Source organism: Aotus nancymaae, unplaced genomic scaffold (genome assembly GCF_030222135.1).
Source record: "Aotus nancymaae isolate 86718 unplaced genomic scaffold, 86718_ANA_hifiasm-v0.15.2.pri h1tg000029l, whole genome shotgun sequence".
In the NCBI taxonomy this organism is placed as follows: domain Eukaryota; kingdom Metazoa; phylum Chordata; class Mammalia; order Primates; family Aotidae; genus Aotus; species Aotus nancymaae.
The window spans coordinates 13,164,838-13,192,152 of NW_026988442.1; the positions used below are offsets into that span (position 1 = coordinate 13,164,838).

Below are 27,315 nucleotides of genomic sequence, written 5' to 3' on the forward strand. Positions count from 1 at the left end.
CATTTTAGGGAGACATGAAATATTTACCAACATATGTAAGATGTACATTGATTCCATCCAGAAAGGTGGAACAACTCAAGCAGGGAGGGGGCTTCCAGGTCACAGGTAGGTGAGAGACAAACAGTTGCATTCTTTTGAGTTTCTGATTAACCTTTCCAAGGAAGGCAATCAGATATGCATTTATCTCAGTGAGCAGAGGGAAGACTGAATAGAATGGGAGGCAGGTTTGCCCTAAGCAGTTCCCAGCTTGGCTTTTCCCTTTAGCTTAGTGATTTGGGGGCCCCAAGATTTATTTTTTCCTTTCACATTCCCCCCAACCTTTTTTTTTTTTAATCTTTTAGAGTGGCCAGGCATGGTGGCTCATTTCCATAATCCCAGTACTTTGGGAGACTGAGGCGGGTGGATCACCTGAGGTGTGGAGTTCAAGACCAGCCTGACCAACATGGTGAAACCCCATCTCTACTAAAAATACAAAATTAGCTGGGCATGGTGGCACATGCCTGTAATCCCAGCTACTTGGGCGGCTGAGGCAGGAGAATCACTTGAACCCTAAAGGCAGAGGTTGCAGTGAGCCAAGATCACACCATTGCACTCCAGCCTGGGCAACAAGAGTGAAATTCTGTCTTAAATAAATAAGTACATACATACATACATAAAATAAAATATTTTGGAAAAAGCATTTTAAAAGAAAATGAGTCTCTGCTTTCATGTTTCATCTGATCTATCATGGCTAGGATGATTTCTTCCTAGACAGGTAGGTCCCAAGTTACTAGGAAAGCTCATTTTTGGCGGGTTGTAAAGTGTCATGTCCTATGAAGAGAAAATAGAGGGAGGAAAGGAGAAAAACAACAACAAACAAAAGAACAATCCTGGAAAATGGATATAGGCCACATTACTCTGAAATCCATATATCAGTAGGCAGGTATGAAAGTGGCTTATGTATGTAGATAGGTTGTTGTTATTTTCTTCTGAAGTTTAAGTTATTTCCTGCTGAACTTGAAGTTGTCTAGCTTCAGTTTGCAAGGTATAAATTTTTTTTAACATCAAACCCAATGTCTAGAAAGACTATTATAGTTTCTCTTTAATTATAGACAACTTGATTATATAAAAGTATTTGGTTTTAATAAATCCTTTTTGCGACTTACACAGACCATTCATAATATACTTGGACTTCTTGGTTTGTCCTGAACATCCCCCTGTCTTAAACAACCAGTCATCTTATTCTAGGACTAAATTTACAATATAAAATTCTTTCTCATATAAAATTATTTCTCTTTAAGCTTTCTTACCAAAAAAATACCTGTTTATTTCTGTAGATTTCTTTATGTCTCTCTTATTTCCTGATTCCTTTAACCTTATTTTATACATAATGTTTAAATAAGCTTCCAATCAGACAAAATTCTTTTACCTTTTTAAAAATGACTTTTTTTAGAAAGAATGTTTTCCTACAATGTAATTTTATTGGAAAATACCCAAGTAATGAAATATCTATTATTTCATTTAATATAACTTTAGATTCTACATTATCACAAGTTTGTCTACAAGTACTTATCCCATTACATTTACCTAATTACTTTAATTGTTTACCTAGATTGTTTATGAAAACTGCAATAGTCATTAAAGTTATGAAACTCACCACTGCAAAATTATAACTGAGACAGTGAAAAAAATACGACCTAACTGACCCCATCTGGCTTCTAACCCTCAAGCTGTCCTTGTTCATTCCTGGGTATAGGCCAAACTAACTTTGGGAGGAACTTAGCTTATAGTTTAGCTTTGAAACAAAGACAGTAACAGTCCTTTCCCAAAACAAACCTCCTTATTGCCTGTGGACTAGACTGCCTAAAGGCATAAGATTAGCAGTTATGGTAATTATCCTAAATAATTCAAGATGTAGCTATTTTCATTAAACCAATATCAATGTCTTGTTTATTAAAAATTGCACAGGCAAAGATCATTCTATTTTGGGCTGGGTTTATAGTTTTGTAACTCCTATGCCAGATTTTGACACCTGATAGTATCTGGCAGGATACATATGAAATTGCTTGATTGAAAAAACTGCTTGATGCAAACAAAAATGGATACTGGCAATTCTTAAGACATTTCTAATATTACTTTACCAATAATTTAAAGCTAGCTTACTTATTAAAGATTTTACTTCAAGTCATGTAAACTTGAAAAAGTGTTTGATTAGTCTTTCCTTTTTTCTGATAAAGTATTTGATTTAAGCACTTTAATTTTTCTTTAAGCCAATTAATTAGACCTCTTTATGTATTTTTAGTAATGAAACATTATGTACACAACACATAAATACATAGCTGTATTAGGCATACCAATAGAAGTACATCTTATAGATTCATAAGACCTACTTTTATTTCCTGATAGATTTGCAAACTCTCGATAACCTGTTTCATTACCCTGGCAGTTGTCAGGTTAATAGCCCTAAATCTATATATTGAATAAAACAACTCTTAGATGAAAAATCAGATAGAAAAATTTACATGTCAATGTACAAGAGACAGAGAAAAAGTCTGTTGGTACTTAAGGGAAATTAAAGATGGATGCCAAATCAAACATAAAATTATAGAAATCTATCACAGGTTTATATGAAGAGACAAATTTTATTTAGATAGGGACTACTTATCTTTTAACTGGATCTTTGAGCTCTGGGCAGAGCCCACACTGAATCCTGAGTCTCCAAAAAGGGAGAATTATTATGAGGCTAGACCCCATGATGCTTTTATAGTGCATTTTTTAAAAATTGTTAAGCAAAGACAGAGTGTCTAAACTACACTCTTCTTTTAAAACCCAAGAGCAGCCTCTGTTGCAATAACTATTTTAGTCAAAAAAACAGGTAACACAATACAAAAATAAGCAGTTTAAGAGCTGAGACAAATTTTTCTGTTTATATTTTTGGGGTTCCATAAGGAAAAACAGAGGTTTCTCCCCAAAAGAAAGTCTGGCACCTTCTTTTCCTTTAAGAAACCCCAGGCTATTATAAACTATTTAGGTCCCTCATGCAGCAGAGTGTGCAAGAGAAATGAGAGATAGCAGAAGTAAATGAAGAAAACAGAATTCAGTCAACTGAGAAGAAAAAAACCTTTTGCTCAAAAAAAAAGGTGCTAAACAAAATCAAAAACAAAAGCATGAAGACCTTTTAAATACAAACACACACACACATCTTGGATGTTAGCTTTTAATTAAGCTGACCTTTAACCACTGAGCTCTTGTAAAAAAATCTTTTTAAACCTCACTACCATATTTCAGCTAGAATGATTGCTGCTATTTCAGAAGTACCAAGTATCAAACCAGAAAGAGCTTGATTTAAGAACCAACCCAGGCTGTCATGGTGGGAAAAAAAAAAAAAAGGTAGAACCCTTAACTATGGAACTGCAGTGTGGGGTGACAGACATTGCTCTTTCAGTTTTGCCTGGCTAGCAAAAAGGTGGCCTCGTTATGTAAATAAAGCATCTTGAGTATTCAAAATTTTTTCTTTTTTTTTTCTTTTTGCTGGCCATTTTTCTACCCCTACCACACAACCTTTTGTGTGTATTCGAGAGAGAATTTAGCCATCTCAGAGGCCTTATTCCCCATAATTTGGAACTTTCCTTCAGATTTGATCAAGTAGACAGTTGATTAAACCCAATAGGAAGAAGACCAAAACAACAAAAACAGAAACAAACAAACAACAAAAAATAAAACAGTTAAGCAGAACAAACAATGTCACAACTTACACAATTACTGAGCACTCTAATTGTAAGGAGAAATTAAGACCAGCTGGTTGTTGATCTTTAAAAAAAAAAAAAACATTCGCCATTGTTGCCCAGGCTGGAGTGCAATGACGCAATCTCAGCTCACTGCAACTTCTACCTCCCAGGTTCAAGCGATTCTCCTGCCTCAGCCTCCCAAGTAGCTGGGATTACAGGCACACACTTCCATGCCCAGCTAATTTTGTATTGTTAGTAGACATGGGGTTTCTCCATGTTGGTCAGGCTGGTCTTGAATTCTCAACATCAGGTGATCCACCCACCTCCACCTCCCAAAGTGCTAGGATTACAGGCATGAGCCACCTTGCCCAGCCTGTTAATCTTAATGTTAGCCAAGACAAACCCCAATTTGGTTACTTACCTAGGGGTGAGTCTCAGGTTCTCAGGCTGAAAACTGCTCTCTATCATCCTAGAGGCAGGAAAAAACTCAAATTCGTCTTCCCTGCTGGAAGGGAGCTCAAACTCCATAAAGGAATTACCTGCCTTCTATTGTCATGGAAGCAGGAAAAACTTGAATTCCTTGTGTTGGAAGTAAAACTCTCCCAAAAAAGGAGTGGTACAGCAAAATAAACTTTAGATCTTGACCAAATTTTGGGAGATCAGGGATTCTCTGGAGGGGGTGCTTCCAGGCCTCAACAAATTATCCTATTGGTTTGAGCCATAAAGATAGCTCAAGCTGGCACCAAGCACTTGTTAAAAGAAAACCTTCAGCTGAATTGAATTTAAAGAAGTTTAATTGAGCAATGAACGATTTGCGAATTGGGCAGACCCCAGAATCACAGCAGATTCAGAGAGACTTCAGGGATATCTCATGTTCAGAACAAATTTATAAACCAAAAAAGGGAAATGATGTACAGAAATTGGCAGTGAGGTACAGAAACAGCTGAATTGGTCACAGGTTGGCGTTTGCCTTATTTGAACACAGTTTGAACGCTTAGCAGTCTGTGAGTGTTATAGAGTCACATACTCCTAAGTTTGCAATCTTGTCTATTAAGTTAGGTTATGATTCATCCACAAGGACTCAAATATAGAAATACAGAGTCCTCAGCCCATATTTAGTTTGCAATAATAAATTGATAGAAGATTGGTCAAAGGTCAAGGGCAACTCCTCTCAGAATCCCTTCAGGGTTAACAAAATGTGAACCCCGAATAGTCTCAGTTAATTTACAAAGTTTATTTTGCCAAGGTTGAGGACACACATGTAACACGCTAGCCTCAGGAGGTCCTGGCAACATGAGTCCAAGGTGGGCGGGGCACAGTTTGATTTTATGCATTTTAGTGAGACATGAAATCAATATATGTAAGATGTATATTGGTTCAGTCCAGAAAGGTGGGACAACTCAAGCAGGGAGGGGGCTTCCAGGTCACAGGTAGGTAAGAGACAAATGGTTGCATTCTTTTGAGTTTCTGATTAACTTTTCCAAGGAAGGCAATCAAATATGCATTTATCTCAGTGAGCAGAGGGATGACTTTGAATAGAATGGGAGGCAGGTTTGCCCTAAGCAGTTCCCAGCTTGACTTTTCCCTTTAGCTTAGTGATTTGGGAGCCCTAAGATTGATTGATTTATTATTTTTTTTTTCATAGGAACAGGTGGCAGAGAAATTCTAGGCAGAAAAGAGTGGGATCCCTGGCAAAGCCCCACCCCCAAGCCAAAAAAAAGTCTAAGACCATGGCCCAAAGTGAGAACTTACATCCCTGTGTTCTCGTTCAAATATTGCCTTTTCCTAAACCACCCATGGCGCTGCCCCACCCCATCCTGTGCCTATAAAGACCCCAGACTCAGCTGGCAGAGAGGAATAAGCAGCTGGACATCAGAGAGACATGCCTTGACTTCAGAAAGACAGCCTGACAGTGTAACTTCAGAGAAGAATCCTGCTGGAGACAGCTAGACTTCAGGAGGTTACCTGCCCTCCACTTCCTGACCCCCTTTCAGCTCCCCTTCCCCTGAGAGCCACTTTCACTGGCAAATAAAACCCCCTGCATTTATCATCCATCGATGATAAATGAGGTTATTTGTGTAACCTCATTTTTCCTGGACCGCAAACAAGAGCTTGGGAGCAAGTGCAGATACAAAAGGGCCCACTGAGCTGTTAACAACTCAAGCTGTCTGCAGATGGCAGAGCTAAAAGAGCACTGTAACATGCCCACTGGGGCTTCCAGACTCAAAGGCACCCCCCCACACACCCAAGATGAACGCACAGAGGTGGAGCCTGCACAGAGTTTGCTCCTGCCTGCACCCAAAAGCACTTGCCCCATCTCCTGCACCAACTTACCTGTGCGCTCCCTTCCAGAAGTGAGTGGAGTTTGCCCCTGCTGGTGCCAAAGTGGCCGGCTGGTTCCAGTGCTCGTGGCCTCCAGTCCATGCCTCATTTGCTTACGTGCTCCCTCCCTCAAGGAGTTGAGAGCGGCAGGCTGAGTAAACGGGGGCACCCCTGTCACAAGTCCTGCAAAGGGGTCAGGGAAATATCCTGCTTCACTTTCACATCCCTAAGAGTAGAACTGCTGGATCACATAATTCTATGTAACTTTTTGAGAAATAGTCAACCTGTTCACAGTAACCAGACCATTTCTACATTCCCACCAGCGATGCATGAGGGTTCTGGCTTTTCCATTCTCTCCAATGGCTGAAAGGGTTTTGATTGGGAGGATATGTGTTTTATAAAGAACACCCTGGCTGCCAGGTGGAGACTGGCTCATAGGTAGCAAAAGGGCAGAAGCAGAGGTCAGTTGCCCTGGTAAATGATGATGGTGTCATGGACTAGGATGGTGATGGAGAGAAACACTCAGATGAGAGAGAGGCTCTTGAGGCGGAATCAACAGAACTCAGATTGTTGAGGAGAGAGAGCAGGAGGAATCAAGAATGATTCCCAGGTGTTTAGGTAGAAAAGCTGGGTGACTTGTATTGCTATTTATCACAGTGGGACTGACTATGGGAGGTACTGGCATGACTATTCATAGGTGACAGGTGAATAGTCACAGGTAGTGACTCTTCACAATAGCCAAAAGGTGTAAACAACTCAAATGTTTATCTATGGAGGAAAGAATAAACAAATATGGTATACACATATGATGAAATAGCATTCAGCCATAAGAGTGTGACATACTGACAAATGCTGTAGTATGGATGAACCTCAAAAACATTCTGCTGAATCAAAGAAACGAAGCACAAAACATACATTGTAAGCTTCAGTTCATATTACATATATATATGCTTTTTTTTTCTGAGACAGAGTCTTGTTCTGTCACCCAGGCTGGAGTGTAGTGTCATGATCATGGCTTACTGTCACCTTGATCTCCTGGGCTCAAGCAGTCTTCCACCTCAGCCTCTTTGGTAGCTAGGATCACAGGAGCGTGCCTCTACACCTAGCTAGTTTTTGATTTTTTGTAGAGACAGGGTTTCACTATGTTGCCCAGGCTGGTCTTGAACTTCTGGACTCAGGCAATCCTCCCAACTAGGCCTCCCAAAATGCTGGGATTACAGGTGTGAGCCCCCGTGCCCAGCCCATAAGAAATATTAAGAATAGATAAATCCATAGAAACTGAATATAGCATGTTGGTCTCCTGAAGTGCAGGGTATGGGTACTGTTGAGTAACTGCTTAATGGGTATGGTTGGTTTTTGGGGATTTTATTTTTCCTATAATAGAAATGTTTGGAACAAGACAAAGGTAATGGCTGCACAACACTGTGAAACTACTAAATGCCACTGAATTGCTCCCTGAAGAAAGGTTATTTTATGTTACACATATTTGACCTCTATTTTTTTTTTTTTTTTTTTTTTGAGACGGAGTTTCGCCCTTGTTACCCAGGCTGGAGTGTAATGGCGCGATCTCAGCTCACCGCCACCTCCACCTCCTGGGTTCAGGCAATTCTCCTGCCTCAGCCTCCTGAGTAGCTGGGATTACAGGCATGCACCACCATGCCCAGCTAATTTTTTGTATTTTTAGTAGAGACAGGGTTTCACCATGTTGACCAGGATGGTCTCGATCTCTTGACCTCGTGATCCACCCACCTCGGCCTCCCAAAGTGCTGGGATTACAAGCGTGAGCCACCGTGCCCAGCCCTTGACCTCTATTTAAAAAACAAAAATCCTTCCAACCCGCAGCACCTCCATGTATACCTAGCACCCAGATGTTGGTTTCTAATACCTATCAAAGTCATCAATCAGGGCTCCTTGGAGAAATGTCTCATTCTACGACTAGAGAGGAAATATAAAAGATGATCCTAGAGCATCTCATAGTTCCTGAAAGTAAAAGAAGTGCTTCTAATAAGTAAATAAAATCACAATTGACATGCCAAAGGGATGCAGGGCTGAGGGAAAGAGCTGCCAAAGGCCAAAGCAGAAACAATTTCACCAATAAAATTAGGTAGTGTTGGATTATAACTCAAAGTATAAAATAAATATCCAGCAGTTCCTACTGATATAAATAAATGATTTAATAAATAAATGGGGAAGAACAGACAAATCTCATTGAAGAATATCAAACAATTTATGTAACAGTAAAGTGGGCAGGCACAGTGGCTCATGCCCATAATCCCAGCACCTTGGAAGGCCAAGGTGGGTGAATCACCTGAAGTCAGAAGTTCGAGACCAGCTTGGTCAACATGGCGAAACCCCATCTCTACTAAAATTACAAAAAAAAAAAATTAGCTGGGCATGGTGGTGGGTGCCTGTAATCCCAGCTACTTGGGAGGCTGAGGCAGGAGAATTGCTTGAACCCAGGAGGCAGAGGTTGCAGTGAGCTGAAATTGCACCATTGCACTCCAGCCTTGGTAACAGAGCAAGACTCTCAAAAAAAAAAAAAAGAAAGAAAAGCTTCTTCTTTTCTTGTCTTTTCCTCCTCCATTTAAACAAAGGACTCAGGTTTTCACTCTGTGCCTGATCCATCACAGAGCCTTCTGAGGACATTCCAAGACAATCTACAGTCCTGTGGTCCACTTGGAAATTCAGACAGATGGTTTGACTGAATACTCATGAAAACTTTTAAAGAAATGAGTGATAGAGGGTGGTGGGGAGTTGGGGAGGAATAACATGGGGAGGAATGCCAGATATAGGTGATGGGAAGGAAGGCAGCAAACCACATTGCCATGTATGTACCTATGCAACAATCTTGCATGTTCTTCACATGTACCCCAAAACCTAAAAGGCAATAAAATATATATATTTTTTTTAAAAAAAGAAATGAATGATAGAGATAATCCATATCTGTAAGCTTTGCTGGTTTTTCTTGTTTTTTATTTATTTGAGAAAGGGTCTTGCTCTGTCACCCAGGCTAGATTGTGGCAGTGTGATCACAGCTCACTGCAGCCTCTATCTCCTGGGCTCAAGTGATCCTCCCACCTCAGTCTCCCAAGTAGCTGGACTACAGGCCTGCATCAAGACACCCAGCTAATTTTTTTTTTTTTTTTGTAGAGACAGGGTCTTGCCACGTTGCTCAGGTTGGTTTCCAACTCCTGGGCTCAAGCAATCCACCTGCCTCAGCCTCCTAAAGTGGTAGGATTAGTGGTATAAGCCACCATGCCCAACTTGCATTTTGAATTAATAGTTTCTTTTTTCTTAAGACAGAGTCTGGCTCTGTCCCCCAGGCTACAAGATAGTGGCATGATCTCGGCCCACTGCAGCCTCCACCTCCGAGGTTCAGTGATTCTCCTGCCTCAGCCTCCTGAGTAGCTGGGATTACAGGCACCCGCCACCATGTCCAGTTAACTCGTTTGTTTTTTTTAACAGAGTCAGGGTTTCACCATGTTGGCCAGGCGGGTCTCAAACTCCTGAGCTCAAGTGATCCACCCGCCCCAGCCTCCCAAAATGCTGGGATTACAGGTGTGAGCCACCGCACTGAGACAACATTGTTTCATCTCATGTAAAAAAAAAAAAAAAATTTTTTTTGGCAGGTGGGTGGCTCATGTCTGTAATCCCAGCACTTTGGGAGGCCGAGGCAGGCAGATCACGAGGTCAAAAGATCAAGACCATCCAGGCTAACACGGTGAAACCCCATCTCTACTAAAAATGCTAAAAACTAGTCAGGCATATGCCTGTAGCCCCAGCTACTCAGGAGGCTGAGGCAGAATTGGTTGAACCAGGAAGGCAGCGGTTATAGTGAGCCGAGATAGTGCCACAGCACTCCAGCCTGGGTGACAGAGCAAGATTCTGTTTAAAAAAAAAAAAAAAATTCCAACAAATAATTTATTTGTGTTGGGGGTTGTAAAGGAAAGCAGAATGATTTATCAAGTTTTTTGTTTAAGTGGCTTTAGGTCAATTTAAAAGTCAACTTTGGTGCCAGAAAAAAAGAGGTCCATGAGGGAAATCCTCAGGTAAAACACACAAAATAAAATGCAGCGATAAGCAGCTAAGTCAGTGGCATCCAATGAAAACATCAGAAAGATCGAGAGCAGTTTTCCCAAGCAAATGGTTCTCCCCACCTTCCTCTCCGTCAGTCTGCCTCCTAAGGCCCAGGGGAGGAAATCAGAGAGGTAGCAGTGTCCACAGGAGAAAATGGGTTGGAAAACACTTAACAGACTCCAGGGAAAACTCCAGAAACACTAACCAAGATAAAAACAAAGTAAAAGTGAGAGACAAAGGGTTAACTTTAGGTAAATTTAATGACTGTAAAAGCTATTCACATAGCAGCAAAGAGACACGTTTTCCACTGACATAAAAGTTGCTTCGCACCTTGCAGCTCATCTCCACAGCTTCATGGCCTCTTTCCTCGGTGACCAGCAATGTTTCCCCTTCCTGTTGGGGAGGACTGCCCAAGTCAGCTCTGAGGCCATCCTCCCAGGTCAGCAATATGTGGAGGAGTCCTTCAGGGTGGTCCTGCATAGAACATGGCCCTTAAGTGTCTGAGAGCTAGCCGAGGTGATCTGAAAGAAAACCAGACAAAAGAAGGCAAGATAACTAGTACTGTACCACTGGGACTTCACGTGGAGCCTCTAGAGGAGAAGTCCCCAAAAGGAACCTGATGGAGGCGACCGGCTGGCAAAGACCACATGGCTCCTGTGTGCCCCCAATCCTGGCAGGAATAGATGTGTCATGGAATGGCAATGTATATAATTTAAGAAGTCAAAGCAGGTCAGTCCCAGCCATTTCTCCCTTTTCTCTTGGAAGATGGCTCCTCCCCAACTCTATTAACTATAAAATTCAGGTGGAACTGCCCATCACAGACCCTGCCTCCTAACTCCAAGGCTGAGCCAGTCAAATCCTTCCTTAGGATATTTACAGCCAACATTTGGTGAGAAATATTCTCTCTCCACCAATTGAGAGCTGAAAGAATGTGACCCCAAAGTTACCTATGGTCACATTTCTTACATAAGAACAAGTCAGTCGATTGGTAAATACTTAGTGAGTATATATTTTGTACCTGGAATTGCCCTAGGAGCTAGAAAATAAATAAAAATGAACAAAAAGAGAGAAACAAAACAGGCATTTTCCCTGCCCTCAAAGGAACTTCTGTGGATGCTCTGGAGCATCAGTCTGTGTCCTGTCATCAGTGCATATCCTGCCAGCTTCTGGTTCTGAGGCAAAATGGACATGAGAACAAGGCAGGGAAGGTGACAGTAGCAGAACTGAGCAATGTGAGAAGGAAGAAGAAAGGAAGAAATGGAAGGAGAAAACAAATGAAGCATATTGCCAGTGAAAGGGAGAAAGAAAGATAGGGAAAATCTCACACCCACACAGGGCTGATCTGCGAGTCCAAGGAGGAAAGCCAAGAAAGGAGCATGTGAATGTTAGGGAGGCCTAAGGCATCAGAGATCACAAAGATCATATTGATCTCTGACAGACAACACTCTCTACTCACTCAAAATCACTTACACTTCCTGGCCTCTCTGCAGCAATAAACTACATGCCACTGCATACTTCAACCTCACCAAATTCCCACAAAGAACCCTTCCAGGACAGGAGAAAAGACAAGAAGAATAAGAAGACACTGGTAAGGACCACTCTAAAATTCAATCCAAAGTGCCCTTCCACTATACTGGTTGAGAAGAGATTTTTATTTTACTAAAATGTGTCTCTAGGAAAAAACTTGATTACCACAAATTATCCAAACCAACACTCATCTCACAGTGCAAGCCGAAGGCCCAAAAAGACTCCTCACCTGCACCAGCACATAGTCCCCAGGCTGGGCTCTGACCCTGAGCCCAGGGTTATTGACATCCTCCATCTCTGCATCAGGGAAGATCACCTTAAGGTTTCCATCATTCCTGCCACACAGGTCAGTGGCAGAGCGTTTACTGAGCTGCAGAAAGAAGAGAGAAGAGTTCATGGATTTGTCACAGTCATAAATTTTTGGTGGGTAGAAACTGTGCCTTCTCTGTCTTGGATCCCCAAGAGTCTTACCCACAGAGCATTCCTTAACCAAGGAATCACTGAAGACTCAGTGTTTGCTGCTGCTTCACCAACAAAGGCACTGTATGGCCCACAACTGAAACTCTGTAAAATTTTACTACTATATTGTAATGAATCAATTAATCAATGAGTCTTTACAGAACTGCCCTCTGCAGGAATGGACCTCCAACAGTCCTAAAGCCAGAGACTTATGAGTGATGCATTTGGAAAACCGACTTTCAATTTACCCAGTCTCATATGAATCACTCAGGAATGTTCTGGGGTTGTTTGGCCTGGATTACTTGCCCTTACTGAATAGACAGACTGAAAGTCAGAGTCTCCAACACAACACACAGAAGACAGAGCCAGGCGGATACTAACATCACTATGACAGGATTAACTTCTAGAGTATACAGAAATCCTTCTCTTCTAGCCATAATAAAGACACAGAAACAAGTTTACCCTTCAGCCTTATAAATAATAACCAGCAAAATGGGCAAAATACATGAAACAACTGTTTTCAGATACTGGACAAAAGATCATACAAGACTGTGAACTGTGAGAGAAGGAAAACAAAGTGAGCCTGCCAATCACCCCTGCTTTCTGCCAGAAGGTACATGCCAGACAGAAGCTTGTGAAGCAGGAGGGGAGAGCTCGAGCACAGCACAGTGGTCCTCCTTGCACAGAAGAGAGAGGGATTAGGGTTTAGGGAGCCTGAAATAGTCAGCAATTGTGAAATTCTAGAGAGGAGGGAGCAAAGTGGAAAAAGAATTTCAGAAACATGCAGAGGGTCCTTATTAGTCTTCGCTGAACATTAACACTTGCACATGTAGCATAAAACTCCATGAAGTCAGGCAAAGAGAGTAACCTGGGAACTGTCCACTGAACAGTTCCCAGAACTCACATGTGGCTTGGAATCCACCACCAAACAGTTCTCATTGGTTCTTTGGGACATTCACTAGCAACTCCTGACAGAAGGCCACACCTTAGTAGTTAGGCTACACTATCCCTAGAATAAAAGTTTTTCTGGCCAGGCGCGGTGGCTCACGCCTCTAATCCCAGCACTTTGGGAGACTGAGGCGAGTGAATCACCTGAGGTCAGGCATTTGAGACCAGCCTGACCAACATGGCAAAACCTCGTCTCTACTAAAAATACAAAAATTAGCCGAGCATAGTGGCATACACCTGTAGTCCCAGCTACTCGGGAGGCAGAGGCAAAAGAATCACTAGACTTGGTAAGCGAAAGAATCACTAGACTTGGGAGGTTGCAGCAAGCTGAGATGGTTCCACTGCACTCCAGCCTGGGCAAAAGAGCGAGACTCCATCTCAAACCAAAGAAAAAAGAAAAAAAGAAAGACTTAGGTGTAAATCTAACAAAACATGGACAAAATCTGTATACTGAAAACTACAAAAGCTAAAAACATGAGCCTGTAGTCCCAGCTACTTGGGAGGCTAAGGCAGGAGAATCACTTGAGCCTAGCAGTTTGAGTCCAGCCTAAGTAACATAGCGAGGAAAAAAAAAAAAAATCAAAGATCTAAATAAAGAAAAGACATACTATGTTCTGAAGCATAAAAAACAACATAACACACACACATACAGCCTCACCCCTTCCACTAGCACCAACTGGGTACAGCCCACAGAGGTCTGATTGGCTTTTGTTGCTTCTTCTCGGAAGACAGTGATAAGTTCCTCCAAACGCCTTAATTTTACCTCTTCCGGGACATCATCCTTCAGCCTGTGATATGCCCGTGTCTTCTATTGAAAAAAAAAAAAAAGAGGAGATGGAGGTCACCAAGGACTTGTAGAATCTACTCTTAATGCACAGAGGGAATTATAGTTACAGACACATGTACAGAAACCCAAGCCAGAGCCGAGAGGTTTCTCTGGCTCTGGGAGCATTCCAAGAGAAAAATGTAGTGGAGTCACATTTTTGCAAGAGTTAAATTCTAAATTTAGCACATGAAAATCACAGACTCAAAATTACTCTTGATACTTACCCTAAGGTTACACTTGTACATATACCAAATGATTCATATATACTAGGTTATTCAGCAGTACTATTTATAAAGACATAAGAGGCAAAGCAGCCTAAATGTTTATCAATAGGCAAGCAGTCACAGAAATGATGGTTTATCCATACAATGGAATATTATGTAGCTGTTAAACAGAATGATAGCTCTATATGTACTAATGTGGATTGTCCCCCAATCTACTGTTACTTGAAATAAGTAAAGTACAGATCAACACATATAAATTTGGTGTAGACAGAATACATACAGGTATGCTTAGAAACACATGAAATATCCCCAGAAAGTTATAAAAGAAATTGCTAAGAGTGGTTGCCTTCAGGGAAGTAACTAAAAAACTAGGCAACCTGGGAAGAAGGAAGAACTACTCACATATACCATTTAACCTTTTAAATTTTATACCACAATCATGTATTACCTAGTCCAAAAGAAAAAAGGGAATTTAGCCTTAAAAAGAGTTTACATCATCTAAAACCACAGTGTGTATATATATCTTTATGCACATGAGCTCATGCTCAGTACAGTTGGAGAACCACTAAGCTAGACAAAAGTATGGAATAGAAGGAATATCTATATACTAAAGTCTGGACATTCAAACCAATCTGCCTTGAAGAGAAGAATCCACAGAGAAAATTGAGAATCCAAAAAATACTTGCAGAGTTTACTCCATTCTGCCTTATTGTTTATTAACAACACTAACTTACCTGTTGTGCATTTACTATGCATGAAACACAATTATAACTGCTTTAAACATACTATCTTACTTAATCCCCAGAACAACCCTATGAGGCTGGTACTGTTATCCCCAGTTCACAAATGAGGAAACCAAGACATCTGCCCAATGTCACATAGTTATTAAGCGGCAGAGGCACAATTTGAGTGCTTGCTCTCATCTGTTAGGTTTTGATTAAGTTCCTACAACCTTAACCGTAACAAGAATTAGGTCCCAAAGTGAACATTCATATTCACTGACCATAGGATGCTTCCGCCACATGCTGAAAACCCATTTCCCATCCCTAAGATTTTTTTTTCTTTTTTGAGACAGGGTCTCACTCTGTTGCCAAACTGGAGTGCAGTGGCACAATCTCAGCTCACCACACCTTCAACCTCCCAGGCTCAAGTGATCCTCCCACTTCAGCCTCCCAAATAGCTGGGATCACAGGCATATGCCATCATGGTTGGCTAATTTTTTCTTTTTTTTTTTTGTAGAGACAGGGTGTCCCTGTGTTACCCAGGTTGGTCTCAAACTCCTGGGCTTAAGTGATCCTCCCACCTCCACCAATCCTAGTATTAAAAAGAATTTCTCTTGCATATTTCTGATGTCCATGGAAAAGAAGCAAAACAGAAACAGCTCCTGAAACTTCATCTCTCCAAAACAATAAAAGAGACATGAATATGATATATACATCGGCACAGCTACACTGCCACAGAACACTAGGCAGTGGGCTTTAAAACAAATGAATTAGTCAAGGTGTTATGACTCACACCTGTAATCTCAGCACTTCAGGAGACCGAGGTGGGAAGACTACCTGAGGCTGGAAGTTTGAGACCAACCTGGACAGCATAGCAAGACACTGTCTCTTAAAAAAACAAAAACCAAAAAAAAGGTGATTCTTTTTATATGCCCTTATGGTCCCAAGTATGGCCAGAAAAATATAAAGTTCACCAAGAATAATTTGGAGGTTGCCAAGGACTTATTTAAAAGTGTTTTCAAGTCCGACTGAGAACTCATTTACAAATAGATAAGATGTGAATATTTAAAATCATATTTTCTTTTCAGAAAAAAAAAATTAGCTTGGTTGATGGCAGCTCAGTAAAAATGACAATAAAGTCATGGGTTCAGCCATTCGTCAGCCAGCTTTTCTGAACCCCTGGCCACTGGGGGCCTTCAACCTCCTGCCCAAACACAAGCGCACTGCCACAAAGGTAACTGAGGGGATGAGGAGTGGACCATGCAAATCCATGCCAGCAATCAAGAAAATGACAGTCAACCAGGACTATCCCTTCTCTGAAGGAAAAGTGCACTAATTCCTCCTTCTTTCCTAATCTCCTTCTGCTATATTTTCCTAGGAATCTGCTTTGTTTCCTGGGAAGCTTCAAAGTGAGTTCACTCGTCCAGGAAAACAGAAATTAGGAATCACTGAAGATGGCTGGGAAGATGACCAGGGGCCCTGGTAAAACAAACCACATCTGCAGACCAAAAAGGAGTTCTGCATGTTAAGAAACAAGTTCAGGTTTCTTGTAAAGAAAAGGTTCTTTCCCTCCTTCCATACTCAAATTGTAAACAATGTAAACATAATTTTTAAATATTTTAATGAATACTGGCACAGTCATCATTTATCATCAAATTGCTGAACTGTTGTTTCAAAGAGCAGACAGAGTAGACTAGAAAAATGAAAGGAAGTGAATCGTCAGAGCCTGTGGTTTCTCAAGGACTGCCTTGCCACCACTCTTTTCTGCCCAGTTCTCTATAATCACCCCCAAAAGGGTCAGGAATGATGTCAGTCCTCCCCAACCCCAGGGCTCACCTGCCTCATGCTGTAGGCAAAGAGGAAGCCCATATTGTATTGAACTTCCCGGAGCAAAGATACTGTCTGGATATGATCTTCCTCCGTCTCACCACAAAAGCCAGCAATGAAGTCACTGCTGAGGCTCACACCTGTGACATACAACAAAGGAGGTTTACCTTCAAGGGAGGCCTTCGGCATTATGTGGATTACAAGGGAGGGATAGCAACTGTAAGGCCTTCCCCGGGACTATTCAGCCCATGCATAAGTAAAACAAAATAGTCAGTACAGAGTAAGGCAGGATGGGCCTGTTCATCCATAATATTCCATGACAGAGACCAGCTTGTTGGCTGGAAAGAAATGAAGTATCACCAATATTTACAGTAATAAGTTGTAATAAAGCTAGTTAGAAAAAGTATACATTTTAAAAGATATCAATTGCTCTCAAATCAGAACTAATTTAGATATTGTCAGCTTACAAGATGAGATAAGGTCTGTCCTCTATGTCTAGAAATACAAAGACCATAGAAAAGGAATCTCTATAGCCTTGAGGACACAAGGTGATCCACACCTGAGTATTTCCAGCAGGACTAAAACCACAAAAAATCAGAAAGACATAAAAGAAAGAGTACAAGTAGAGAGAAAGAGCAAGAAGGGGAGCACAAGAAGTATAAAACTGTCATGGGCGGGTGCAGTGGCTCATGCCTGTAATCCCAGCACTTTGGAAGGCTGAAGCAGGCGGATCATGAGGTCAGGAGTTCGAGACCAGCCTGGCCAACATGGCGAAACCCCGTCTCTACTAAAAATACAAAAATTAGCCAGATGTGGTGGCACACGCCTGTAGTTCCAGCTACTCAGGAGGCTCAGGCAGGAGAATTGCTTGAACCCGGGAGGCGGAGGTTGCAGTGAGCCAAAATTGTGCCACTGTACTCCAGCCTGGGCAAGAGCGAGACTCCATCTCAAAAACAAACAAACAAAAAAACTGTGTCACAAGGAAATGCCAAAGGTGTTGACGGTTGCCTGTATCTAACCATGACGACTGGTCACTGGTAGAGTAACGTGCTCAGCAGAATGAGTTTCTTAAATGTACCTGGAATAAATTCTCTGATATGGTGAACTAACTCCACATAAGCTTCTCTCGAATACCTGCAATAAAGAACAAAAGGAAAAGGCCTACATAAACCCAGTCTTTTTAAGTGAATGCTATAAAAAGCTAATACTATGAATCCCCACAGGCAATCACTTTTCATCCAATTGGCAGGGCACAAGAGTAGATTAAAGTATCCAAAAAAGCCCTTTTAATCCAAGCTGTATCTTCTAATTTAATCTAGAGCCTATGAATTTTTATTTCAAGGGCATAAACTTTTTTTTTTTGAGACAGGGTCTCGCTTACTCTGTCACCCAGGCTGGAGTGCAGTAGCACAATCTCGGCTCACTGCACCCTCAAACTCCTGGGCTCAAGTGTTCCTTCTACCTCAGCCTCCAGGCTGGTCTAGTCTCAAACTACCTGGCTGGTGTGTGTATGGGGGTGGGGGGAGAGAGAGAGAGGTCTAGTCTCAAACTACCTGGCTAGTGTAAGAGAGAGAGAGAGAGTGTGTGTGTGTGTATGTGTGTGTAGACTGGGTGTGTGTGTGGGTGTGTGTGTGTAGAGACTGTATGTAGAGACTGTATGTAAGTATATAGAGACTGTGTGTGTAGAGAGAGTGTATGTATGTGTGTTTGTGTAGAGACTGGATGTGTGTGTGTGTGTAGAGACTGTGTGTGTATAGAGACTGGGTGTATGTGTGGAGACTGGGGGTGTGTGTGTAGAGAGAGTGTGCTTGTGTGTTTGTGTGGAGAGTAGGGGTGTGTGTGTGTGGGTGTGTGTGTAGAGACTGGGTTTCGCCATGTTGCCCAGGCTGGTCTATTCTTAAACTACTGAGCTCAGGCAATCTGCCCGCCTCAGCCTCCCAAAATGCTTAGATTACAGGCATGAGCCACAGCGCCTGGCCAGCATAAACTATTCTAAATAGCTTTTAACTAATAAATCTAGACAGATTAAACATTTTAGAGGACCTCTAAAACACTATGCCACTGTGGAAAACAAGAGAAGGCACTAATTCCATACAGCTTGCCTTGGAACACATTCTCCCTTCAGTCTCATCTGTCTAATACTTATTATTCTCAAAGGAAGTGAACGCACAGAGCTACATTTAAATTCCAAGACATAACAAAACCTTAATGTTAACATTAAAGAATAAAGGCTCAGAGTATGTCACACCATAGGTGCTTAATTTAAAAAAACATACTAAACAGTGAAAATGGGTGACCCAGTCCTTAGCCTACGCTTGTGGAGTGAGCAGAAGCAAGCTCCAGTGCCCAGTGGCTTGGTCATACAATAAATATTTACTGAGAAGCTACTGTGTGCCACACACTACACTAGGTTCTTAGCAACAAAGACACTGTTTGGTCATTAAGAAAACACGGGAAGTGTGGGATGCCCCCTTTCCAAGCAAGTCTGACCCCCTCCGCATGGCCTCCAACACACGGCTGCTTCCACTCTGGGCTGGCAGGTGGATCTGTTTACAGATGTTATCTCTCTCATGAATCAGCTGCAGAACCTGATCAAATAGAACACATTACAAGTAATCAAAATCTCACCAAAGAATCTTACAGAAAGCAATACAACTCTTATTATGTGTCCTCCAAGGTTAATTTTCAAGTAATCAAAAGGCTGATTAAACCCAACACACAAATCACCTATTCCCTAACTTTTGTCCAAGGCCCCTTCTATTTGTCCCAGACATTTCACCTAATAGCATCTCTGCTTTCAAAGAGCAGAGAGAATAGCTACATACCAGCTACAAAAAAGAGTAGAGAGAAGAAAGCAAGCAGAGATCAGATTAAAGCCACGGAGCTGAATACAGGTAGTGCTACCACTAGGGTCAGCAGGCAAAGAAGGAAAAAATGGCACTTCTTTCACTGAGCTTACAAACTAGTTATTTTCTTTTTTTTTTTTTTTTGAGACAGATTATTACTCCATCACCCAGGCTGGAGTATAGTGGTGCCATCTCGGCTCACTGCAACCTCTGCCTCCTGGGTTCAAGTGATTCTCCTCCCTCAGACTCCCGAGTAGTAGGGACTACAGGCGCGAGCCACCATGCTTGGCTAATTTTTGTAATTTTAGTAGAGACAAGTTTTTACCATGTCACCCGGGCTGGTCTTGAAATAATGACCTCAAGTGATCCACCCACCTCAACCTCCCAAAGTGCTAGGATTACAGGTGTGAGCCACCACGCCACCCCAAATTAGTCACTTTTAAAGATACATCAGGCCAGGCATCATGGCTCACCTCTGTAATCCTAGCACTTTGTGAGTCCAAGGCAGGAGGATCACTTGAGGCCAAGCATTCAAGACCAGCCTGGACAACATAGCAAGACCTTGTGTCTATTTTTTGTTCTAATTTTTTTTTTTTATAGACAGAGTCTTGCTCTGTTGCCAGGCTATAGTGCAGTGGCATGATCTTGGCTCACTGTAACCTCTGCCTCCCGGGTTCAAGCAATTCTCTTGCCTCAGCCTCCCGAGTAGCTGAGATTACAGGGGTGTGCAACCACGTCCAACTAATTTTTTGTATTTTTAGTACAGACAGGGTTTCACCATGTTGGCCAGGATGGTCTTGATCTCCTGACCTTGTGATCTGCCCGCACTGGCCTCCCAAAGTGCTGGGATATTTTTAATTTTTAAAAGAAGAAAAAAGGGGGAAAAAGGCTGGGCACAGTGGCTCACGCCTGTAATCCCAGCACTTTGGGAGGCTAAGGCAGGTGGATCACAAGGTCAGGAGTTCAAGACCATCCTGGCCAACATGATGAAACCCCATCTCTACTAAAAACACAAAAAATTAGCCAGGTGTGGTGTCTCACACCTGTAATCCTAACTACTCTGGAGGCTGAGGCAGAAGAATCGCTTGAACCCAGGAGGCAGAGGATGTGGTGAGCGGAGATCCTGCCATTGCACTCCAGCCTGGATGACAAAGCAAGACTCTGTCTCAAAAAAAAAAGGAAAAAAAAAAGATACCATCAAAAAACTGATACTAGGGGAAAATATCTGAAAACATATTGACAAAGGATTTGAATCAACAATACATAAAGAGGCGGGGCACAGTTGCTCACACTTGTAATCCTAGCGATTTGGGAGACTAAGGTGGGCAAATCATTTGAGGTCAGCAGTTTGAGACCAGCCTGGCCAATGTGGTAAAACCCCGTCTCTACTAAAAATACAAAAACTAGCCAGGCATGGTGGTGGGCACCTGTAATCCCAGCTACTCAGGAGGCTGAGGCAGAAGAATCACTTGAACCCAGGAGGCACAGGTTGCAGTGAGGCCAGACCATGCCACTGCACTTCAGCCTGGGTGACAGAGAGAGACTCCATCTCAAAAAAAAAAAAAAAGAGAATACATAAAGAGAACTGAGTCCAGTCTCTCTCCTCCATTGCAAGAAAGACCCTTTTGCAGTGGTCAAAAAAATAAAGGATATATACAGAACTTTTACAACTTAATAAGAAGACAATCCAGAGGAAAAAAGATGTAAGTGGGGCCAAAAGAAAGACGTTTCATCAAAACAACCTTCAGGCCAAACGCGGTCGCTTACACCTATAATCCCAGCACTTTGGGAGGCAGAGGCAGGTGGATCACCTGAGGGCAGAAGTTTGAGACCAGCCTGGCCAACATGGTGAAACTCTGTCTCTACTAAAAACACAAAAATCAGCTAGGCGTGGTGGTGGGTGCCTATAATCCCAACACTTTGGGAGGCTGAGGCAGGTGGATCATGAGGTCAAGAGTTGGAGATCAGCCTGGCCAACACGGTGAAACCCCATCTCTACTAAGAATACAAAAATTAGCTGGGAGTGGTGGTGCGTGCCTGTAATCCCATCTACTCAGGAGACTGAGGCAGGAGAATCACTTGAACCAGGGAGGCGGAGGTTGTAGCAAGCTGAGATCATGCCACTGCACTCCAGCATGGGTGACAGAACAAGACACCATCTTGGAAAAAAAAATAAAAATAAAAACTATAAAGCTGTTTGTTATGTTGCCTGGGCTGGTGTCCAACTTCTAGGCTCAACTGATTCTCCTGTCTCAACCTCCCAAAGTGCTGGGATTACAGAAATGAGCCACCATACTCAGCCTTAGAATACTTTATTGCTAAAAAATGCTAACGATCATCTGAACCTTCAAGTGAGCAATGTGTCTGGCTGCTGACTGATCAGGATGGTGGCTGCAGAAGGTTGGGGTGGCTGTGACAATTCGTTAAAATAAGACAATGATGAAGTCTGCCACATCAAATGACTCTTCCTTTCAGGAAAGATTGCTCTATAATACACGATACTGTTTGACAGCATTTTACCCACAATAGAACATCTTTTAAAATTGCAGTTCTCTCAAACCCTGCCACTGTTTTATCAACTAAGTTTATGCAATATTCTAAACACTTTGTTGTTATTTCAATAACGTCCATAGCATCTTCACCAGGAGAAGATTCTATATCAAGAAACCCTCTTCAGGCAGGACACAGTGGCTCATGCCTGTAATCCCAGCACTTTGGGAGGTCCAGGTGGGTGGATCACTTGAGGTCAGTTCAAGACTAGCCTGGCCAACATGGCAAAAACCCATCTCTACTAAAAATACACAAAAATTAGCTCGATGTGGCAGCAGGTGCCTATAATCCCAGCTACTTGGGAGGCTGAAGCAGAACTGCTTGAACCCAGGAGGTGGAGGTTGCAGTGAGCCAAGATTGCAACACTGTACTCCACCCTGGGTGAGAGTGAGAATTCATCTCAAAAAAAAAACCATTTTTTTTGCTCATCCATAAGAAGCAACTCCTCTTTCATTGAAGTTTGACCATGAGATTGCAACAATTCAGTCATATCTTCAAGCTCCACTTCTAATTCTAGTTTTCTTGCTATTTGCACTGCATCTACAGTTCCCTCCACTGAAGTCTTGAGCATCTCAAATCATCCATAAATGCTGAAATCTGTGTCTTCCAAACTCCTATTAATGTTGACATTTTGACATCTTTCCATGAATCATTAATGTTCTTAAGGGCATCTAGAATGATGAGTTATTTCCAGAATGTTTTCTATTTACTCTGCCCAGAGTATCTATGACAACTATAGCTTTATGAAATATATTTCTTAAATAATAAAAACTGATCTTATATAAACTAAAAATTAAAATAATAGGGCTTGAAAGTTGAAATTACTCCTTGATCCATGGGCTGCAAAATGGATATTGTGTTAGCAGGCATAAAAACAATACTAATCTCCTTGTACATCTCTATCAGAGCCCTGGGATGACAAGGTGCATTGTTAATGAACAGTCGAAATGAATCTTTTTTTCTAAGCAGTAGGTCTCAACAGTGAGCTTAAAATATTCAGTAAACAGGCCAAGCACAATGGCTTATGCCTGTAATGTCAGCACTTTGGAAGACTGAGGGAGAAGGAGCACTTGAGCCCAAGAGTTTGAGACCAGCCTAAGCAACACAGGGAGACACCATTTCTACAAAAATTAAAAATTAAATATTCAGTAAACCAGGCTGTAAACAGGTGTGCTATCCAGGCTTTGTTCCTCTATTTATAGAGTACAGGCAGAGATTTAGCATCATTCTTAAGGGCGCTGGGATTTTCAAAATGGTAAATGAGGGAGAGGGGGACTGGGGAGGAATAGCTGGGGGTGGGGGGATTAGGGAGGTATAGCATTAGGAGAAATACCTAATATAGATGACAGGGCGATGGATGCAGCAAACAACCACCATGGCATGAGTATACCTACGTAACAAACCTGCATGATCTGCACATGTACCCCAGAACTTAAAAGTATAATAAATAAACTATGCATGCCTGATGACTTTATAAACTTTCTTTTCCTTCTACCAATCACCTGCTAATCCCCAAATCTGCTCACTAAATCTTTTCTAATAAAATTGCTGGCTTGGGGCCAGTATGGGGAGACAGATTTGAGCTGGACTCCTGTCTCCTTGACAGTTGACTTGCAATAAAAATCTTTTGATTTTTCCTCAAAAACCCAGCCACAGTATTGACTTCTAGCTCATTGGGCAGCAAAGCACCTTTTGCTTCATAACAGGTACCTCAAACAGGTCGAATCATTCAGCATTTTTCTTTTTGTAATTGGGTTACTCCACTCAAGATAATATCTTTAGGGTTCATGTGTGAAAATTGCATTCCTTTTTAAGGCTGAATAATATTCCATTATATGTGTTATGAAGTCAAAGGGGGCTCCTTGTCTGATGTGCTAGAAGCCATCCGGTTTTTGAAAAAAGACTTTTTGTTGCACGTAGACTCACAGGGAGATGAGAACATCAAGTTTAAATCTGTCTCCCCATGTTGTTTTTAAGGCAACATTTCTACTGGAAAAGGTTTATTGGATGGATGTTGGGATTAGCGGGTGATTAGTGGAAGAAAAGAGAGATCTGGAAAGTTGGCCGGGTGTGGTGGCTCACGCCTGTAATCCAAGCACTTTGGAGGCCAAGGTGGGCGGATCACCAGAGGTTGGGAGTTCAAGACCAGCCTGACCAACATGGTGAAACCCCATCTTATAAATAAATAAATAAATAAAAATAAAAAAGGAAAGTCTTTGGGCATGAGCAGTTATCTCTTCATGCTAACTCATGGATCACATGTGGAAATTTGGGGTGAGTTAGCATAAAACATGCAATGGAAATTCAGGCTGGGATATCAGCAAGTTCATTCTGCTCAAACTCCAGTTGGCCATCTTTGTTTAAACTGATTATAGCTGGTTTTTTTCTTTTTTCTTTCCTTTCTTTCCAATTTAATTTTTTTATTTTATTTTATTTTATTTTATATTTTATTTTATTTTATATTTTGAGATGGGGTATTGCTCTGCAGCCTAGGCTGGAGTACAGTGGTATGATCACAGCTTCACTCCAGCTTCATCCTTCTGGGCTCAAGCAATGCTCTCATCTCAGCCTCTCAAGCAGCTGAGACCACAGGTACATGCTACCATGCCCTGCTAAGTTTTAATTTTTGGTACAGGCAGGGTCTCACTATGTTGCCCAGGCTGGACTCAAACTCCCGAGCTCAAGCAATCCTCTCGCCTCAGCCTCCCAAAGTGCTGCAATTATAAGTGTGAGCCACTTCACCTGGCCCAGTTTTTTCTTGATCTCACAAGCAGAGAGAGTTTCAGTGTCTGACCAGGTTGTTTCTTTTCTGCTATCTATAAACTCAATAATTTTTGTTACTGTTTTCTTACTCTTTGGGGCAGTGTTTGAGTTCAGGCATCTCAACATATTGTTTCTTCTCTTACCTACTACCCTGTAAACCTAAGAATTTAGTCATTGGTTTCTTTAAGTCATTGGTTTTATATGTATATGCCACATTATGTTTATCCATTTATTTGCTGACAGACACTTAAGTTGATTCTGTATCTTGGCTATTGTGAATAATGCTGCTCTTAACATGGTGGTACATGTTTGAACTCCTGCTTTTAATTCTTCTGATTTATACTAAGAAGTAGAATTACTGGATTATATAACAATTTTACTTTTAATTTTTTCTCACACAATAAAATGGTAAATGAGCACTGGCTTCAACTTAAAGTCACCAGCTGCCTTGGCCCCTAACAAGAGTCTGGATGGGCACAGTGGCTCATGCCTGTAATCCCAGCACTTTGGGAGGCCTAGGTGGGAGAATTGCTTGAGGTCAGGTGTTCAAGACCATCCTGGGCAACACAGCAGGACCCCACCTCTGATTTTTTTAAAAGAAAACAAAAGAGAGAGTCAACCTATCCTTTGAAGCTTTGAAGAATGGCACTGATTTCTCTTCTCTGGCTATGAAAGTCCCAGATGGCATCTTCTTCCAATAGAAGACTGTTCATTTACACTGAAAGCCTCTTGTTTAGTATAACCACCTTCATCAATGATCTTAGCTAGATCTTCTGGAAAACTTGCTGTAGCTTCTACATCAGCACTATGGCTTTGCCTTGTACTTTGATGTTAGAGAGATGGCTTCTTTCCTCAAACCTTTTAAGTCAACCTCTGCTAACTTCAAACTTTTCTTCTTCAGCTTCCTCACCTCTTTTGGCCTTCAGAGAACTGAAGAGAGCTAAGGACTTGTACTGGATTAGGCTTTGGCTTAAACACTATTGTGGCTTCTTTGATCTTCTCTCCAGATCACCAAGCTTTCTCCATATCAGCAAAAAGGCAGAGCTTAATTGTTTTTCTTTCTTTCTTACTTTTTTTTTTTTGAGACAGTCTCACTTCATTGCCCAGGCTGGAATGCAGTGGCACAATCTCAGCTCACTCCAACCTCTGCCTTTCAGGTTCGAGCGATTCTCCTGCCTCAGCCTCCCAAGTAGCTAGGATTACAGGTGTGTACCACCACACCTGGCTAATTTTTGTATTTTTAGTAGAGGCGGTGTTTCACCATGTTGGCCAGGCTGGTCTAGAACTCCTGACCTCAGGTGATACACCCGTCCTGGCCTCACAAAGTGCTGGGATTACAGGCATGATCCACTGTGCCCGGCCTGTGAGCCACCACACCCGGCCAAAAAGACTGTTTTGTTTTCTTATCATTCATATTTTCAGTGGAGTAGCACTTTTAATTTCCTTCATGAACTTTTCCTTTGCATTTACAACTGGGCTGGCCGGCATAAGAGGCCTAGCTTTTTCAGCCTAGCTCAGCTTTCAATATGATTTCCTCAGTAAGCGTAAACAGTTCTGGCTTTTGATTTCAAGTGAGAGCTGTGTGACTCTTCCCTTCACTTGAGCACTTTAGAGGCCACGGTAGTTAAATGGCCCAATTTCAATATTGCTGTCTCAGTGAACGGGGAGAGAGAAGGAGATGGGGAAACCGCCATTGGTGGAGTAGTCAGAACACACATATCATTTATAAATTAAGGTCACTATCTTATGTGGGTGTGACTCACGGTGTCCCGAAACAATTTTAAGTGTAACATTAGGCCAGCACGGTGGCTCGCGCCTGTAATCCCAGCACTTTGGGAGGCTGAGGGAGCAGATCATCTGAGGTAGGAAGTTCAAGAACAGCCTGACCAACATGGTGAAACACCATCTCTACTAAAAATACAAAATTAACCAGGCATGGTGGTACATGCCTGTAACCCCAGCTACTCGGGAGGCTGAGGCAGGAGAATCGCTTGAACCTGGGAGACAGAGGTTGTGGTGAGCCGAGACTGCGCCATTGTACTCCAGCCTGGGCAACAAGAGTGAAACTCCATCTCAAAAAAAAAAAAAAAAAAAAAAAGAGAGTAACATTAAAGATCACTGATCACAGATCACCATAACAGACATAATAATAATGAAAGTTTGGGCCAGGTGTGGTGGCTCACACCTGTAATCCCAGCACTTTGGGAGGCTGAGGCAGGTGGATCACAAGGTCAGGGGTTCGAGACCAGTTCTGACCAACATGGTGAAACCCCATCTCTACTAAAAATACAAAAATCAGCTGGGTGTGGTGGTACATACCTGTAATCCCAGCTACTCAGGAGGCTGAGGGAGGAGAATCGCTTGAACCTGGGAGTCGGAGGTTGTGGTTAGCCAAGATCACGCTACTGTACTCCAGCCTGGGCAACAGAGCGAGACTCCATCTCAAAAAAAAATAGTAATAATAATAATGAAGTTTGAAATATTGTGAGAATTACCAAAAAGTGACACAGAGACATG

The 27,315-nt window shown here is 42.0% G+C and overlaps 1 protein-coding gene across 4 annotated transcripts in view; it reads right to left on the reverse strand.

Moving 5' to 3' along the window:
* Positions 1–27,315, reverse strand: part of CDK5RAP1 (CDK5 regulatory subunit associated protein 1) — a 76,401-nt gene that overhangs the window by 28,504 nt on the left and 20,582 nt on the right. For 2 of the 4 annotated variants that reach the window (XM_012455188.3, XM_012455186.3), the window contains 6 exons: positions 19,130–19,227; positions 17,718–17,773; positions 16,649–16,779; positions 13,699–13,848; positions 11,863–12,003; positions 10,348–10,627 (listed from right to left, as the gene is read on the reverse strand). In XM_012455188.3, coding sequence (XP_012310611.1) covers positions 10,547–10,627; positions 11,863–12,003; positions 13,699–13,848; positions 16,649–16,779; positions 17,718–17,773; positions 19,130–19,227 — 657 coding nt within the window. In that variant the 3' untranslated portion in view covers positions 10,348–10,546. Of the gene's footprint in view, positions 1–2,619; positions 4,177–6,041; positions 6,213–10,347; positions 10,628–11,862; positions 12,004–13,698; positions 13,849–16,648; positions 16,780–17,717; positions 17,774–19,129; positions 19,228–27,315 lie in introns of those variants that run through there. The other 2 variants (XR_010344529.1, XR_001107932.3) reach the window with 2 other exon arrangements.